Here is a 17190-nt window from a genome sequence, read left to right on the forward strand (position 1 = left end):
ACACAGAAGCTCTCTGCCGGCCAGCTGATGCTTCACAAACTGCAAAACACACAATAGCAACAAACTAAAAAAATACATTGGTAGCATGTGCACTAATTCCACCCACACACAACTTGTTTCACAAGGAACGTGCTGCACCACCCCTAACCGGACTGAGGGGAGGGGGCCTGACCAAACTATTCTATTTTCTTCACACTCAACAAATTCCAAGCAGAGATCCACAAACAGACACATCATAGGAAAATGCTGAAAACCAAAACCAAGAAGAAAATCTTGAAAGCAGCCAGAGGAAAAATGATGTCACTTACAAGAGAATTCCAATAAGGTTAACAGCCGACTTTTTTTTTGTTTTGGCAGGTGGCCAGTACAGGTATCATACCCTGGACCTTGGCATTATCAGCACGATGCTCTAACCAGCTGAGCTACCCAGCCAGCACCTTTAACAGCTGACATCAGAAGCAACGGAGTCCATAAGGCAGTGGGATTATATACGCAACATGTTCAACGGAAAAAACCAAAAAACTATCAACCAAGAATTTTACATCCAGCAAGGCTATCTTTAAAAAATGAAGGAGAGGTTCAGATCCCTGTAAAAGCCAGCCACCAAAAAATAATATATGATTTTTTTAATAAAAATTATTTAATTAATTAATTTATTATTATTATTTTTTAAAGATGACTGGTAAGGGGATCTTAACCCTTGACTTGGTGTTGTCAGCACCACGCTCTCCCAAGTGAGCAATAGGCTGGCCCCCCCTCCAATTTTTTTTTAAATGAAGGCGAAATAAAGACATTTCTGAAAATAGAGAATTTCTTGACAGCATATTCACCTTACAAGACATACTAAAAAAAGTTCCTCGGGTGAAAAACAAGTGACCCCAGACAGTAATTTATGCACACACACACACACACACACACACACACACACAAAGAAGGAACACCAGTAAAGATAAGTATGTTATTATAAAAAAAAGTAGTAATGCATATTTCTTCTCTTGGTTGATCTAACATATTTATATATAAAATATATATACAAATTTTACATATACACACATACATATTATATATATCAACACTGTACTGAGCTAAGAAAATGACTCCAGATGGTAACTCAAACTCATAGGAGCAAATGAAAAGAATCAGAAATGATAGATAAGGTTAATATAACAAAACTATAAATAAATAATTGCTCTCCTTTCTTCTCTTAGCTTCTTTAAAAGATATAAAATTGTATAAAGTAATAATTATAACAATAAATTTTAGGTTAGTAACATTTACAGATGTAATGTATATAACAATAATATCACAAAAAGGAAGGAAAATGAAAAGAGCTAAATAGGAACAATCTACATCTTATGGGAATTAATTTAATATAAAGCTGATTCTGATAAGATGAATATGATAAACCATAAAGGAACCACTAAGGAAATAACTCACAATTATATAGAGGGGCTGGCTGTTAGCTCAGTTGGTTAGAGTGCAGTGTTATAACACCAAGGGCAAGGGTTCAGATCCCCATATTGGCCAGCTATCAAAAAAAAAAAAAATATATATATATATAATTCAAGAAAATCAAATGCTCGTTGGTCATCTAGAGGCTAGGAGAAAAAAGAGAAATTAAAATGCTACATTAGAAAATATTCACATAATGCAAAAGAACATAGTAAAAGAGGAATAGAGGAACAAAAAGACATAAAACATTATAAAACAAATAAAATGGCAGATATAAACCCAACTATATCAGTAAAGCATTAAATGTGAACGGATTAAACAATCTAATGAAAAGGCAGAGATTGTCAGACTGGATTTAAAAAATAGGTCCATCTACAGTCATTCACCACATAACAATGCTTTGGTCAATGACTGACCACATATACAATAATGATCCCATAAGATTATAATGGCTTTACCACATAGGCTAGGTGTGTAATAGGCTACACCATCTAGGTTTGTGTAAGTGCACTCTATAATAATCACAAAATGACAAAATCACCTAAAGACATATTTATTTCTCAGAATGTATCCCATCATTAAGCAATGCATGACTGTATGTTCTATCGACAGGAGATACATTTTAGATTCAAAGATACAAATAGATTAAAACTAAAAGGATGGGGAAAGATGTGTCATGCAAACAGCAATCACAAGAAAGATGGAGCGGCTAATCTAATATCAGGCAAAATAGTTTTTTTGTTTTATACTTTCATTTTATTCTTAATTGTACATATTTGTGGGGCACATTGTGTTGTTTCAATACATATGTATATTGTACAATTATTCATTTAGAGTAGATAGAATATCCATCACCCAAACATTTATCTTTTCTTTATGGTGATTACAATCAAGGCCCTTGTTTTTAGCTATTTAGAAATATACAATATAATATTATTAGCTGCAGTCAGTATAGAACACCAAAACTTATTTTTACTATCTATTTGTAACTTTGTACCCATTAATCCAACAAAAAATGTTACTAGATTTAGAGAACACTTTATAATGATAAAAGGGTCAACTCATAATGAACATATAATAATTTTAAGATATGCACCTAACAACAGAACCCCAAATACATGAAGCAAAATATAATATATCTGGAGGGAGGAATATAAAATTCAACAGTAATATTTGGAGACTTCAATATCCCACTTAAAATAACAGATAAGGGCTGGCTGTTTAGATCAGCTAGTTAGAGCGCAGTATTGATAACACCAAGGTAAAAGGTTTGGATGGCCGTACAAGCCAGTCACCAAACAAACAAACAAAAGATAAAATAACAATAACAACAACAGGTGAAACAACTAGGCAATAAGGAAATGGAAGACCTGGACAACACTAAACCAACTAGACCTAACAGACATCTGTAGAACGCTCCACCCAACAACAGCAGAACATACACTTTTCTCAAGAGCACATGGAACAGGGCCAGCCCGTGGCTCACTCGGGAGAGTGTGGTGCTGACAACACCAAGGCCGTAGGTTCGGATCCCATATAGGGATGGCCGGTTAGCTCATTGGGTGAGCGTGGTGCTGACAACACCAAGTCAAGGGTTAAGATCCCCTTACCAGTCATCTTTTGGGGGAAAAAAAAAAAAAAAGAGCACATGGAACATTCTCCAGAATAGACCACACACTAGGATATAAAACAAACCTCAATAAATTTTAAAAGGTAAAAATAATCCAAAGTACGTTTTCCGACCACAGTAGAATCAATAAGAGAATGAAATTTGGGAAACTCACAAATATGTGTAGAAATTAAACAGTACACTCCTAAATAACCAATGCATCAAACAGGAAATCAAAAAGGAAATTAGAAAACAACTTGAGATGAATAAAAATGAAAACACAACATAACAGAACGTATGGGATACACATAAATCTTAGAGGGAAATTTATAGCAGTAAATGCCTATATTAAAAAGAAAGAAAATTCTCAAATCAATAACCTAACCTTACACCTTAGGACACTGAGAAAAGAGAGCTAACTAAACCTAAATCAAACAGAAAGAAGGAAACAAAAAATGTTAGAGTGGCAATTAATTAAATAGTTAATAAAAAAATGAGGAACATCAAGTACACCAAAAGCTGATTTTTTGAAGAAAATCAGAAATAAAAGAGGAGTCCAGGGTTCAGATCCCCATACTGGCCAGCCACAAAAAAAAAAAAAAAAAAAAAAAAAAAAAAAAAAAAAAGGAAAGAAATGAAAGAGGAGGTATTACTACCAACCTTGCAGAAATAAAAAGGATTATAAAGGAGTACAGTACTGTGAATAATTGTCTACCAATATACATTAGATAACTTAGATAAAATGGACAAATTCTTAGAAAGACAAACTACTGAAACTGACTCAAGAAGAATAGACAATTTGAAAAGTCTTGCAACAAGAGATGGAATTAGTACTCAAAAATTACCCACAAAGAAAATCCCCGGCCTTTGAATTCCACCAAACATTTAAAGAAGAATTAATACCAATTATTCACAAACATTTCCAAAACAATAAAGAGAAAGGAACACTTTCCAACTCATTCCATGAGGCCAGTATTATCCTGATACCAAAACCAGACCAAGGCAACACAAGAAAACTACACATCAATATTTCTTATAAATATGGATACAAAAATCCTCAACAAATACTAGCGAATCTAATCTGTCAACATATAGAAAGAATTATACACAATGATGAAGTCAGATTTACCCCAGGAATGCAAGGTTGGCCTAACATATGAAAATCAATTTATGCAATATACCATATCAATAGAATAAAAAACAAAAACCATATGGTCCTTTCAATAGATGCAAAAACCCCACAGCTAACATCACACTTAGTGGTGAAAGACTGGATGCTTTTCCCATAGGGTCAGGAACAAGACAAGGATGTCCACTCTCACCACTTCTATTCTCACCATTTCATTCTTCTAGAAGTTCTAGCCAAGAAAATTAGGCAAGAGAAAGAAATAAAAGGCATTCAGATTGAAAAGGAAGAATTAAAATAATATCTATTCACAGATTAAGTGCTCATGTATATAAAAAAATCCTAGGGAATCTGCTAGAAAAAAAGAAAAAACTATTAGAACTAATAAACAAGTTTCAGCAAGTGTGCAGGATATGAGACCAATATGCAAAAATCAATTGTATTTCTACACACTTGAAATGAACAATCCAAAAAATGGAATTAAGAAAAATCTTGGGCTGGCCAGTTAGCTAAGTTGGTTAGAGTGCAGCCTTGTAACACCAAGGGCATGGGTTTGGATCCCTGTGCCAGCCAGGTGCAAAAAAAAAAAAAAAAGAAAAAGAAAAAGTTTCATTTACAATAGCATTAAAAATAATAAAATAGGGATAAATTTAACAAAAGAAGTGCAAATTTTACACTCTAAAAACTACAAAACATTGTTTAAAGATCTAAGAACTAAATAAATGAAAAAAAATCTCAAGTTCATGAGTTGGAAGACTTTAATATACAAATTCAACACAATCTCTATCAGAATACCAGCTGGCTTCTTTGTAGAAACTGGCAAGCTGATTTAAAAATGTGTATGGATTTGTAAGGGACCCAGAACAGCCAAAACAGTCTTGAAAAAGAAGAATATAGTTGAAGTATTCACGTTTTCCAATTTCAAAATGTACTACAGAGCAACAGTATTTAACTCTGGCATAAGGATAGACATGTAGCTTAGTACAATAGGATTCGGAGTCCAGAAAGAAACACATGTGTCTGTGGTCAACTGATTCTTGACAAAGGTGCCAAAACCATTTAATGGGGAAAGAATAGTCTTTCAGCAAATGACACTGGAACAACTGGAGAGCCATATGCAAAAGAATGGATGGAGTGGTACTTTTACCTTATACTATACACAAAAATAAACCCAAAATGTATCAAAGACCTAAATGTAAGAGCTAAGACTGTAAAACCCTTAGAAGAATACATAGGGGTAAATCTTCATGACCTTGGATTTGGCAATGGATTCCTAGATATAACGCCAAAAGCACAAGCAACAAAAGAAAAAAATAGACGATTGAATTTCATCAAAATTAAAAACTTTTGTGCTTCAAAGAACACTATCAAGAAAATAAAAGACAACCCACGTAATAGGAGAAAATATTTGCAAATTATATACAAGGGTACTTCAAAAAGTTCATGGAAAGATTCATCTTATCCTTTAATTCTATTTTTCCACAAACTTTTTGAAGTACCCTCATATATGACAGGATACTTGTATGTAAAATATATAAAGAACTCTTATAGCTTAATAATAAAAAGACAAACAACCCAATTAAAAAATGAGTAAAGGATATGACTAGACTTTTTTTCAAAGAAGATGAACAAATGGCCAGTCAATTCATGAAAAGATGCTCGACATCAGTCCTCAGGGAAAATGCAAATTAAAACTACAATGAGATACCACTGCACTTCCATTAGGTTGGCTATAACCAAAAAGTCAGATAATAACAAGTGTTAGCAAGAATGTAGAAAAATCAGAACCCTCATCTACTGCTGAACCATCAATTTCACTCTCAGGTATCTACACAAGAAAAATGAAAACATCCACAGAAAAATTGTACACAAATGTTCATAACAACATCATGCGTAATAGCCAAAGAGCAGAAACAACCCAAATGTCCATCAACTGATGAATGGATAAACAAAATGTAGTATATCCATGCAATAGAATATTATTCAGCAATAAAAAGGAATAAAGTCCTGATACCCAGTACTACATGGAAGAACCTTGAAAACATCAAGCTAAGGGGAAGAAGTCAGGTAGGTACAAAAGACCGTGTATTACATGACTCCACTTATACAGAATGCCCGGAGTAGGCAAATCTATACAAACAGATTTGTGATTGCTTAGAAGATAAGAAGGGTTTGGAAGGAGAGAGTGAAAGGGTACAGTGTTTGTTTTGGAAGTGATGAAAATGTTATAAAATTGACTATGACATTGGTTGCACTATCTGTGTATCTACTAGAAGACATTGAATTGTACACTAAATGGGTGATTTGTATGGTGTGTAAATGATATCTAATAAAGCTGTTATTAAAAAACAAAACAAAACTAGTACAAGATTTCAGCAGGAAAAAAAAAAAAAAAAAAGAGTGAAAGTGAGGTGGGCTAGCCAAAGAGGGAGAGCTGACCTGTTTAAAGAAGCTCTGCTGGGAAGAGAAGAAGCTAAGAGAACCTAAGCCAAGAGCACAGGTAGAGGGAGGCTTAACATGGACATCAGAAGAACCTCATCCTAGGGCACAGCTTCTCAAACTTCACTGTGGAGCACAGGAGCCTAAGTTCACTTCTCAAACTTCACTGTGGAGCACAGGAGCCTAAGTTCCGAGGGCACCTAGATCCAACAGATGACAAGCGTGTTTTTCCTTGGGATGAAGCCAGTAAGCTAACACAGATGGTCACCCCACTTGCCAGTTTCTACAAAGACGCCAGCTGGTATTCTGATAGAGATTGTGTTGAATTTGTATATTAAAGTCTTCCAATTCATGAACTTGAGATTACCAGGTAAAGTTAAGTTGAATTATATGTGACAAATGGTGCTGTCAAGTCATCTTACTTGAGGACTGGTTATTGTTTATCTCGAAACATGTATGTAATAGATTGTACCTGCTTGGCTATATAAAAGGGTGAGATTTCCTTTTGTCTTTGCAATTTCTTAGTGGATTGCCTGTGATGCATGTCACATTCTGGTTTAATGCTTATTCAATAATAAAATTGTTTTCTTTCTCTACTACCTTTGTGGAGAGGATTTCTGGGTTGGGAGAAGATTTTGGTTTTTAACAGTTCTCAAGCTTGAACCTGCTCCAGGATGGAATGTGCCCTACACCCAGCTCAAGCTGCTTATTGGCACTCTTTTCCACACTCAGCTTTCTCTTCCTTCACCTGCATGAGTTTGAGGACCATACTACTCCGGCCCCCAATTCCCCCATCTGCCAGCTTGGGCCAGCACTCAGCACATTGTCCTTCAGGCAACCTGCCCCTTTAAGGGTCCCCCCCCCACCCCAGCTCCGCCCTCAGTCCTGGTAGCCGGATTTCCCCATTGTCGGGGCCCAGCCCTTTAAAGCCATCGCTCCATCTTTCTGGCCGGATGTGTAGTGAGACCGGAGGCACTGAGGGTCCCTGGGTGCTGGGAATAGGCAGAAGTGGGCTGTGATGGGGCATGCGGGCATGGACCCACTGCCCGGGGCTCAGGGGGGACACGGAGCTGGGTGGACTGAAAAAAAGCAAAGCCCCTCGGGAGGGGGCAAGAGATGTTGTTTGTTAAGCAGCCACTGTTGCCAGGCCCGTGGCGAGCCTTCCTGTACATTCTGAGGGAGGTGTTGTCATTCCATTTCACAGACAAGGAAACGGAGCTCAGGGCAGCTAGCTGAATCACAGGGCCACAGGGCTACTAAGCGATGGAGGCGGGGTCTGAACTCAGGTCAGCGGGCTCCAAAGCCCTGATGGTCTCCTCTGCATCACCTGCCCAATGGGGTCCTGGCATCTTCCTAAATTTCATTTTTCCTTGGTCATCCTGTGTGCAGTGCAGTGTGGGAGAAGAAATGTGTTTGCTCCTCATTCCCCTGTACTCAGTTTCCTTTTTCCTCCCAGGAACTGCTTGGAGATGCTGTTATGGCTGCTGCTGTCCCTGCTGCTGCTGCTATCCCTGCTGCTGCTGCTGTCTCTACTGCTGCTGTTACCATCATTGGCCATGCTCAGGCAGCCATGGTCCCAGGACGCCAGGCTGTCATGGCTTGCCAGCCTCCGGCACCGTGTGGCATGGGGGGTCCTGGGCTGGGTGGCCACCTGGCAGCAGCAGAGACTGGAACAGAGCACACTGCACGTGGGCCAGAGCCAGCAGCAGGCCCTAAGGTGGTGTCTGCAGGGAACCCAGGGTCCCCGCTCTCCCCTCAGAAGAAGCACAGGTGTGTTTCCCAGGGTCTGGGGAGGTGACCAAAGAGAAGGCAAGCTCACAGGACAGTCAGATTGCAGAGCCTGAAGTCCCCCTTTCCTTCCTCTCTTGTTCAAGATGAATTCTCCCCTCTGGGCCCTTATAGGCCCCTTCCCCTGGGCCTATTCTGGGTTCCTCCCTGAAGGGTCTCACCAGTCTTGCGTGAAACTCTTGGGAAACTGTGGCTTCCTGAGGGGTTTCTGGTGTTTTTGGGGTTACAGACATAAGCACCTTCCGGAATCATCTTCCTCTAACCAAGGCCAGCCAGGCCCAGGAGCAAGACAGTGGGGGGAAACTCCTGCCCCCTATCTCAAACCAGGACCACGGGGAGGCCTCTCTTCAGGTAAACCAGAGACCAGCCCCACCAGAGACCCCTACTTGCAGCCAAACCCTCCCTTCAGGGTGGGCAAAGAACCCCCAAACTAGGGGTCCAGGGTCTGGCTCTAAGGCCAGAACAACACCCTCTCTCATCTCCTTCCAGGCCACCTTGCTGGGTCTGGTAGCCCTACACAAGGCCTACCCAGAAACACTGGTTCCGGGAGGCACTGCTTGTGTGACCGCTACATCCCCTTGGCCCAGCCCCCTCCCTTGGCCTGGACATGTCCTGGGCCAGGTTAGCCCCCCTGGAGCCAAGGACCCTGGGGCCCTGCTGCTGGAGGCACTGAGGTCCCCAGAGCTGAGGGTGCTGGAGGCTGGGACGGCCGTCGAGCTCCTGGACGTCTTCTTGGGCCTGGAGGCTGATGGCAAAGTGCTGGCTGAGGCAATAGCTGCCGGGAACCCGGGAGCACCTCTCCCCAGACGAGCAGCGGAGCTGCAGGAGGCCCTAGAGCAGGGACCCCGAGGATTGGCCCTTCGCCTCTGGCCAAAGCTGCAGGTGGTGGTGACTCTGGACGCAGGAGGCCAGGCCGAGGCTGTGGCTGCCCTTGGGGCCTTGTGGTGCCAAGGGCTAGCCTTCTTCTCTCCTGCTTATGCTGTCTCTGGAGGTCAGCAGGACTCAAGGGCAGTGAGGCGAGGGCAGGGTTCAGAGATCACATCACTAGCTGCCATGAGTTGAGCCCTACACTGTCATCTCATTTAATCCTCTCCAACACCCTGTATGATGAGATTAGCAGCTCCATTTTACAGATGAAGAGACTGAGACTTATAGAGGTTAAGAAGCTTGCACAAATGCACACAATGCCAGGATTTGCTTACTCCTAGGTCTGCTACCTCCAGAACCACTGCACTCTGCCACCTCCCAATCAGGGATTAAGAGGCAGCAGGCTGAGCCTTGGGGAGCCAGGAAGGATGGGATAGAAGGGCAGCTGCAGGATCAGATGCTCAGAGGATTGGGGCCTGGGGTCCGGGTGAGGGGCTATTGCCTAGCAGAAGTCAACGGCCCCACCAGATGATGAGGAGGCCCCTTTGCTCCCTGCAGGGGTGGTGGGCCTCAACCTGTGGCCAGAGCAGCCCTGTGGGCTCTATCTTCTGCCCCCTGGAGCCCGCTTTATTGAACTGCTCCCAGTCAAGGAAGGAGCCCAGCAGGAGGCTGCCTCCACCTTCCTTCTGGCCGAGGCCCAGAAGGGCCGGGAGTATGAGCTGGTGCTGACTGACCACATCAGCCTTACCAGGTGAGCACCTGCCCACCCCCTGCTACCTCAGGCCCTCTGAGACCCCGCGGGGGGCCGGGGCAGGAGCTGATAGGCCCTTGGGCCCAACTTCACCCCCACTCCCACCCTGTCAGGTGCCGCCTGGGTGATGTGGTACGTGTGGTTGGTGCCTACAATCAGTGTCCGGTTGTCAGGTTTACCCGCAGGTGGGTGACCCCCAGGGAGCTGAGGGACATCCTTGTGTTTTGGGCCCCACTGCCTCCCTCTTCCTCCTCTGCAGGCTGGGCCAGACCCTGAATGTGCGGGGAGAGGACATCGGTGAGGACATGTTCTCTGAGGCTCTGGACCGGGCCGTGGGGCAATGGCCAGGGGCCAAGCTGTTGGACCATGGCTGTGTGGAGAGCAGCGTTCTGGGTAAGACTCTCCACCGGCTCCTGCTTCCTGCTCTCGGGGTGGCTGCCCGCCAACCATGCCCACCCTGCTGGGAGGCTCTAGAAGAGACATAAGACTCAGGCTTCCTCGCGGTGCCTAACCAAAGTCCTTCCCCATGTCTAACTCCTATCCTTCCTGCTGCAGTTTCTACCCATTTTCTTTCCTGACCGGTGTCATATTTAGGATTAGGCTTTAGGTTCCTCTCCATTTACCCCACTCCCCAGCAAGAAACTTTCTTGCCCATGATCCTCAGAAGGGGGAAAGCGGATGGGGCAGAGGGTGTTGGCTTCGGAAGCCAGAAGCCGCCACCCTCATAGAAGTGTATGTGCATGTGGGATTTGTCCACAGATTCCTCTGAGGGCTCTGCTCCCCACTATGAAGTGTTTGTGGAGCTGAGGGGGCTGAGGAATCTGTCAGAGGAAAATCGAGACAAGGTAAAAGAGAAGGGGACACGGTGGGACTGCCTGCCCCCTTCCCTCTGCATGCCCCCAGGGTACTGTGGACACAGGGGAGTGGTGAGGAAGAGGGCCAGGGAGAGAAGCTCCCTGGGGCTCTGGGAAGTGAGGGATGAGACCCACAGACACACACGCGTACACACAAAATTCCTAAACACACGCAGCCCTGGGCACAGTCATGCACACCTTGCACGCACACCCACAGCCACACACCAGCCTCACTTGGGCCGGTCTATTCCCAGCTTGACCACTGCCTTCAGGAAGCCTCTCCCCGCTACAAGTCCCTGCGGTTCCGGGGCAGCGTGGGCCCTGCCAGAGTCCACCTGGTGGGGCAGGGGGCCTTCAGAGCACTCCGGGAAGCCCTCGCTGCCTGCCCCTCATCCCCCTTCCCTCCTGAAATGCCCCGGGTCCTTAGACACAAGCACCTGGCCCAGGTCCTGCAGAACAGAGTGGTGTCCTGAGCCAAGGCTTACCAACGCTCCCAGCTCCCCACAGAGGCTGCCTCACTCTCTCCCCTGGGGCCTCTCTGGATGAGGAGTCCTTGGCCAGGGTCTCTGACTCTGTGTCATCTGACATCTGCCCATCAGAGCTGCTGGGCCTTAGGGACACCTTGGTCTGGTTGGCCAGTTCTGAGGCATAGGCTTCAGAGGTTTAGCAGATACACACAGTGGCCTGCTCATACTGCCCTTGGCCCACTCTGAAGGACACTGCTAGAGAGCCCCCATACACACTGATGGCTTCCTGCCCCCCTTGACCCGATGGTGTCCTCTGGCCACAGTTGTATGCTTGGCCAGTGCACCGGGTGAGCTGTAAGTGTTGGGGGGTTAATGTCCCCAGGACTGAGCCTCCATCAGTAAGGAACAGGAGTTGATGAATAAAGAGTTCAGCCTCATTCTCCATGAGTGGGACAATTTTGAAGTGTACTCTGCATAATCTCTCAGAGCGTCCCCAGCAGGACAGAGTCCCAGTTGCACGCAGCAGTAACCCACTCAGTAACGAACTTCTTACTGGGTCCCTCCCTTCCCCACTTCCTCATTGCGCTTCCAGTGATCAGCTCCCAAATAAAATTCGTGCACCCAGATTCTTGACTCAGGGTCTGCTTTGGGGAATCTGTGTTGTGGTCGCATTCGCTCTGCTCCTGTCACAGCCTGGGCTCTCCCTCCCACTGCCCAGCCATGCCCTTTCAGCTCTGAGCTCCAGGGCTTTCCCCCCACGCTCCGCTCTGGGCTAGGTTAGGCCCCGAGTGTGCGTGCACGCAGGAGCTTTTGAGGACTCCTAGCAATACCTAGGTCAACCCTGCCGACACAGAGTCACCTCCTCCTGCCTGCCCCCATCCCAAGCATAACCTAATGGTGCGGGGGGCTGTTCCCCAACTTCTTCTACCCCACCTTAGCACTGGTCCCTTTCCTGTCCCAGCACCCATAAATCTCTTCCATGGTTGGGGTGGGGGAGCTAGACTTCACATCATAACGCATCACAGCGGGAAGCAAACCCAGAGACCATCTGGGTTAACTGTCCCTACCAATGGGGAAACAGCCTCCATGAGGCTACGAGGCTTGCCCAAGGCCCTGCTGCTTCTCCTGAGTAAAGGCAGCACCCGTTTCAGATCAGATGCCAAGTCTCTGATTCTGCCTCTGAACTGCTTCTCAATTCCGTGTCTCTACATCCAGACCCGTGACCCATACCCACCCAGCTCCCATATCAGCCCATGACTCCTTCTTGTTAAAATCCTCCCAGAGCGGCACCGCGTCATCCACAGGACTAATCAGCTTGGCCTATAAGACGCTTTGACTCTGGCTCTCACTTACATGTCCAGCCTCCCTCTCCCCTTGCTGGAGAGAGAGCCTCCACCATGAGGACCATCGCCTCCCCTCCCCTCCATCCCACATGAGTTAAGCACGGTCACCTACAGGCCTTTGCTCTAGTTGTCCCTTCTGTGGAACGCTTTCTCCCCCAACCTTACCCAATGGAAATCTACTTTTCATGCAAAGCCTTCAAGGACCCGCTGCCCCACCCCAGGCAGAAGTGACTGGCTCAACTGCAATAGTCCTTCCCTTCACTGAACTATCTCATGCGTGGACTGCCTCTCCACCTGGATTTATGAGCTCCTTGAAAACTGGGCAAGGTCCTCTGTGCACTGTTGCTCCCGTGCCCAGTGCAGGGCCTGGCACAGAGCAGGAGCTAAACAAACAGTGCCCTGGACAAGAGATGATATGTGTCCTTCACCCCATGGTGGTTCACCCCTTGCTGATGGTGGAGTGGGACGACATCCCTCCCCTCCAGGCAGCCTAGCCCAGGGGGAAAGTTGGGGAGATGGAAGCTTTCTACCAACTCTGGTAAAAACCAGGTTTGGCTTCCTTTCCTCCCATTGCCAAGGCTGGGTTTTCAAGGCGTTCCATTTTGGAGGTTGGTGGGAGGGGCAGAAGGGAAGGAGAGAGCTGGGAGAAGGTGAGGGGCAGCTAAGGAAGCTTTTCTATGAAGGAAGAAGGGCCTGAAATCTGACAGACCCCACGGGCAGCAACAAGGAGCAATGGGGGTGGCGGGGAGAGGCCTGCTGCACGGCTGTCCTTCTCCCGCCCCCTCCCTCACTGTGGATAGTGAATCTCACGACTGTCTCTTCTCCTGCCCCTAATTAGCAGCTCACTGTCCCCCACACATTATCCCAAGCCAGCACCACAGCCAAGGCCTCTTTTGTACTGTCAGATTCCTGGGTGCAAGGTGGCCTCATTAGTGCCCGGAGACCACCCCATCTCCAAGGAGCACGCAGACACACAAGGGGGGGACCAGGGGCACGGTGCTCCAACCCAGGCCTCCGAATGCCTCAGCAGCCATTCCTTGGGCCCAGCCTAGAGACGGCCCCCTTGCAGGAGGCTAATCTTAGACTTGCCTTTGTCTGGCCCCGGAGTGGACGTAAAAGCTTGTCTCTTCCCTGCCACCTCAGAGCACTATAAACCCCGGGCCCCTGGTAGCAGGTCACAGTCGATTGCTATTTGGAGCACTGCAGACACCTCCCTTCCTGGCTACCCCACCTGGAGCTTCAGACACCATGATCCTCCCCTTCAGAAAGGTAAAGACCCAGGGACTGAGGGTGACTCATTGTACCAGAGAGGCAATGTGAGTGCTTGCTCAGGGGGATGGAAGGAAGGCCGAAGGTGTCCTCCACTCTTGGTCTTTCCCTATGTGGACTCTGAGGCAGGAGACTAGGTGGATCCTTGGCCGAGAATCTGCCTTGACCAACATTGGGTTGTGCCCTGTTCTAAGAGTTCATGTTTGTTGACCACTTATCATGTGTCAGGTGCTGTGCTTACACCCGTCATCTCATTTCATCCTTCCAGCAGCCCTGCATAGTAGGCATTATTTAATACCCAGTTTACAGGTGAAGAAGCTGTGCCCGGAGAAGGTGGGAAACTGGCCCAAAGCTATGGAGTTCAGTTACCCCCGCAAGGGAGCAGGCAGAGGAGACACAGCTTGGAGTCCTGCCAGTCCACTATTTCCACGTGTTTGCCTGCTGTGGGGAGGTGGGGGGACTAAACAGGGTCTCTTTTCCCAGAGTTTACAACTTGTGGTGCAGACTCAGACACGCCTGTTTTCAGGTGGAGCGGTGAGTGCTCTAATGGGGTTCCAGAGGAGAGAAGGATTCGTTCTGCCTAGGGGGTCTCAAGGGGCTTTCTGGAGGAGACAGCTCTGCTGGGTCGTAAAGGATGAGCAGCTAAAGGGCCCAGATACGAGCACTTCTCTAACAGGGCGCTTCAGACAGCAAGGAGGGCACAGAGCCAGGGAAACGAAGTCGGGGCGAGGAGACAGGTGGGCAGGGCCTGGGCGTGGGAGCTGGAAGACCCCCAGCGCCCTGTCTCCGCCTCCCTAGGTCTCCTGGGCCGGCGTGCTGCTACTGCTGCTGCTGCTGCTGCTGCCACCCACGCTGCTGTCACCAGGGGCGGCTGCGCAGCCCCTGCCCGACTGCTGTCGCCAGAAGACGTGCTCCTGTCGCCTCTACGAGCTGCTGCATGGCGCGGGTAATCACGCGGCCGGCATCCTCACTCTGGGCAAGCGGCGGCCGGGGCCCCCGGGCCTCCAGGGCCGGCTGCAGCGCCTCCTTCAGGCCAGCGGCAACCACGCGGCCGGTATCTTGACCATGGGCCGCCGCGCAGGCGCACAGCCAGCGCCTCGTCCCTGCCCCGGGCGCCGTTGTCCTGCCGCAGCCGCCACAGCCGTCGCGCCCGGGGAACCGTCCGGGGTCTGAGCCCTTCTTCGGGCCCTGTCCTGGCCCTGCCCTCTCCCTTCTGCCCACCCGGTGTCAGCCCCCAGAAAAATGGCAATAAAGACGAGTGTCCCTTCGTGTGGCTGGTGCCTGTTTCTGTGTCGTCGCGTCCATCCCTCCAGGGGGCAGGAGAGCGTCTTGCGATCGATAAAGACAGAAGGGCCTGGAAGCCCGGCTCTGGGCCACCAGCCTCAGCTTATGCGTCGTTGAGTCCGAAACACTCTCGGCTGGGGAGCTCCCAGTGCAAGGAGCCGCGAAAAGCCCTGGGGTGCAGAAAGAACCACACGTGCGCATGTTTGGAGGGAAGGATGCGGGACAGATGCGTCCCACGATGCTCCTCCACTCGTCGTTCTGTGAGGGGGCCTTTACAGAGAGACACGCGGGACGGGGAGAGAACAAGGACGGCTGCGCAGAGGAGCGGAATCCGGCTGGGAAGGGGTGGGAGCCGAGCCTGCTGGAAAGGCAGGGGATATGAGCTTCGACAGTGACTCGTCCAGAGTAGCTGTTGCGTGGAGTAAAGGGCGTGGAGAGCGGTGAGGCGCCGGCGAGGGGAGCGGTTTAGTTCCCGTGCAGCCCGGATCGTGATGGCCTCATAAATCATCAGGCTTTGTACTTTGTTCCGTAGATATCCGGGCATCACGGGAAGTTCTTCAGCAGTGTGTGGGACAAGATTTTCCTGCGACTCTAGCCGGAGACACCTGTTATAGGTTGAATTGTATTCCCCCAAAATTCATATGAAGTCCTAAGAATGTGAATTTATTTGGAAAAAGGGTCCTTGCAGATGTAATTAGGTAAAAAGAAATCATGCTAGAGTGGATGGGCCTCTAATCCACCATGACTGGGGTCCTTATAGAAAGGGAGAATTTGGACACAAAAACGCAGAGAGAGAGAACCCATGTGAACATGAAGGTAGAGATTGGGGTGACTGTCCCTACAAGCCAAGCAATGCCAAAGACTGCCAGCAGCCCAGCAGAGGCTAGGGGAGAGGCGTGCAGCAGAGTTTCCCTTAGAGCCTTCAGAAGGAACCAAGCCTGTCTTCACTTGGATCCTGGTTGGACTCCTAGTCTCTAGAACTGTGAGACGATAGGTTTCTGTTGTTTGAGCCTCCCACTTTGTGGTACTTTGTTATGGCATCCCTGGGAAACTAATACAACATCCGAAAGTACAGATACAGAAAGATGTGACACTTTTCAGCAATCTAATACACCAGATAGTGCCCGGCTTAGACCCTGGGGGTGAGAATGCGGAGCATTTAGCCTGCTCTCTCACCAGGAAGGGTCCCACTCTCACTGGCTTTAGCTGTTTTGTCCAAGGAAGCAGCCACCCTCAGCCACCACACTCAGCAGCCTCAATAATTTTGTGCTCAGGTGGTGAGAAAGTCCTGTGTCTAGTCCCAACTGTTCCCTCTTGCTGTTGCACTGATTCCATCTTGGAGCAGGTAGAGATCAAAGTACCCCTGTGGGGCTGGCCGGTTAGCTCAGCTGGTCAGAGCTCAGCCTTACAGCACCACGGTCTCTACTAGCCAGACGCAAAATAAATAAATAAATAAAACCTTGGAGATTTGCAAACCATGACTCTGCTCACTTCCAAACTATCTTTCTCAGTCCCAAATCTGCCTGCAGCGTTTCATCCACTTGAAGGGCAGCAGAGAGAAAGAGGGTCAAATCAAGACAGTAGGAAGAGGGAGGACAGGGAGGCAATCGCCCTCCAAGACACTGATTTTATGTCAACTACATGCAATAGGCTATTAAATTCTCACGATAACTGCATGAGGTAAGAATTATTAGCTCCGTTTTACACATGAGGAAAGTGAGGCTCAGAGAGGCTGACACATAATCAGTGACCAGAGTTGGGATTCTGCATAGTGGACTCCAAAGCTATTTTCGTTTCACCCCGCGTGCTCAGAGGCAGCGTTCGCCGGGGTGCCCTAGGCAAACTGAAGCAGAAGGCGAGAGTTTAGCGCGCTTTCTAGGCACTGAGGTTCCAAGTCTTCCCGTCGCTGATTCCCCACGGGCAAACCTAGCCTTCTAACCC

At 47.6% G+C, this 17190-nt stretch overlaps 2 protein-coding genes across 2 annotated transcripts; both read left to right on the forward strand.

The window, feature by feature from the left end:
• The first annotated feature begins 7828 nt into the window (after positions 1 to 7828).
• Positions 7829 to 11950, forward strand: GHDC (GH3 domain containing). The gene is made up of 9 exons (XM_063112270.1): positions 7829 to 7912; positions 8083 to 8396; positions 8644 to 8765; positions 8904 to 9405; positions 9840 to 10032; positions 10146 to 10217; positions 10292 to 10425; positions 10792 to 10877; positions 11141 to 11950. The coding sequence occupies exons 1-9, from the start codon at positions 7890 to 7892 to the stop codon at positions 11357 to 11359; spliced, it is 1665 nt and encodes a 554-aa protein (XP_062968340.1). The 5' UTR covers positions 7829 to 7889; the 3' UTR covers positions 11360 to 11950.
• Positions 11951 to 14511: 2561 nt separating this feature from the next.
• HCRT (hypocretin neuropeptide precursor) lies at positions 14512 to 15138 on the forward strand. The gene is given in 1 exon segment (XM_063113195.1): positions 14512 to 15138. A coding segment is annotated over 1 exon segment (627 nt).
• Positions 15139 to 17190: the final 2052 nt, after the last annotated feature.

Source organism: Cynocephalus volans, chromosome 10 (assembly GCF_027409185.1).
Source record: "Cynocephalus volans isolate mCynVol1 chromosome 10, mCynVol1.pri, whole genome shotgun sequence".
NCBI lineage: Eukaryota > Metazoa > Chordata > Mammalia > Dermoptera > Cynocephalidae > Cynocephalus > Cynocephalus volans.

Coding starts and splice junctions, on each gene's coding strand:
- GHDC (XM_063112270.1), top strand. CDS start 7,890: ATGGAGGCGGGGTCTGAACTCAG. Junction 9,406..9,839: donor TGCTTATGCTGTCTCTGGAG/GTCAGCAGGACT, acceptor TGCTCCCTGCAG/GGGTGGTGGGCCTCAACCTG. Junction 10,218..10,291: donor GTTGTCAGGTTTACCCGCAG/GTGGGTGACCCC, acceptor CCTCCTCTGCAG/GCTGGGCCAGACCCTGAATG.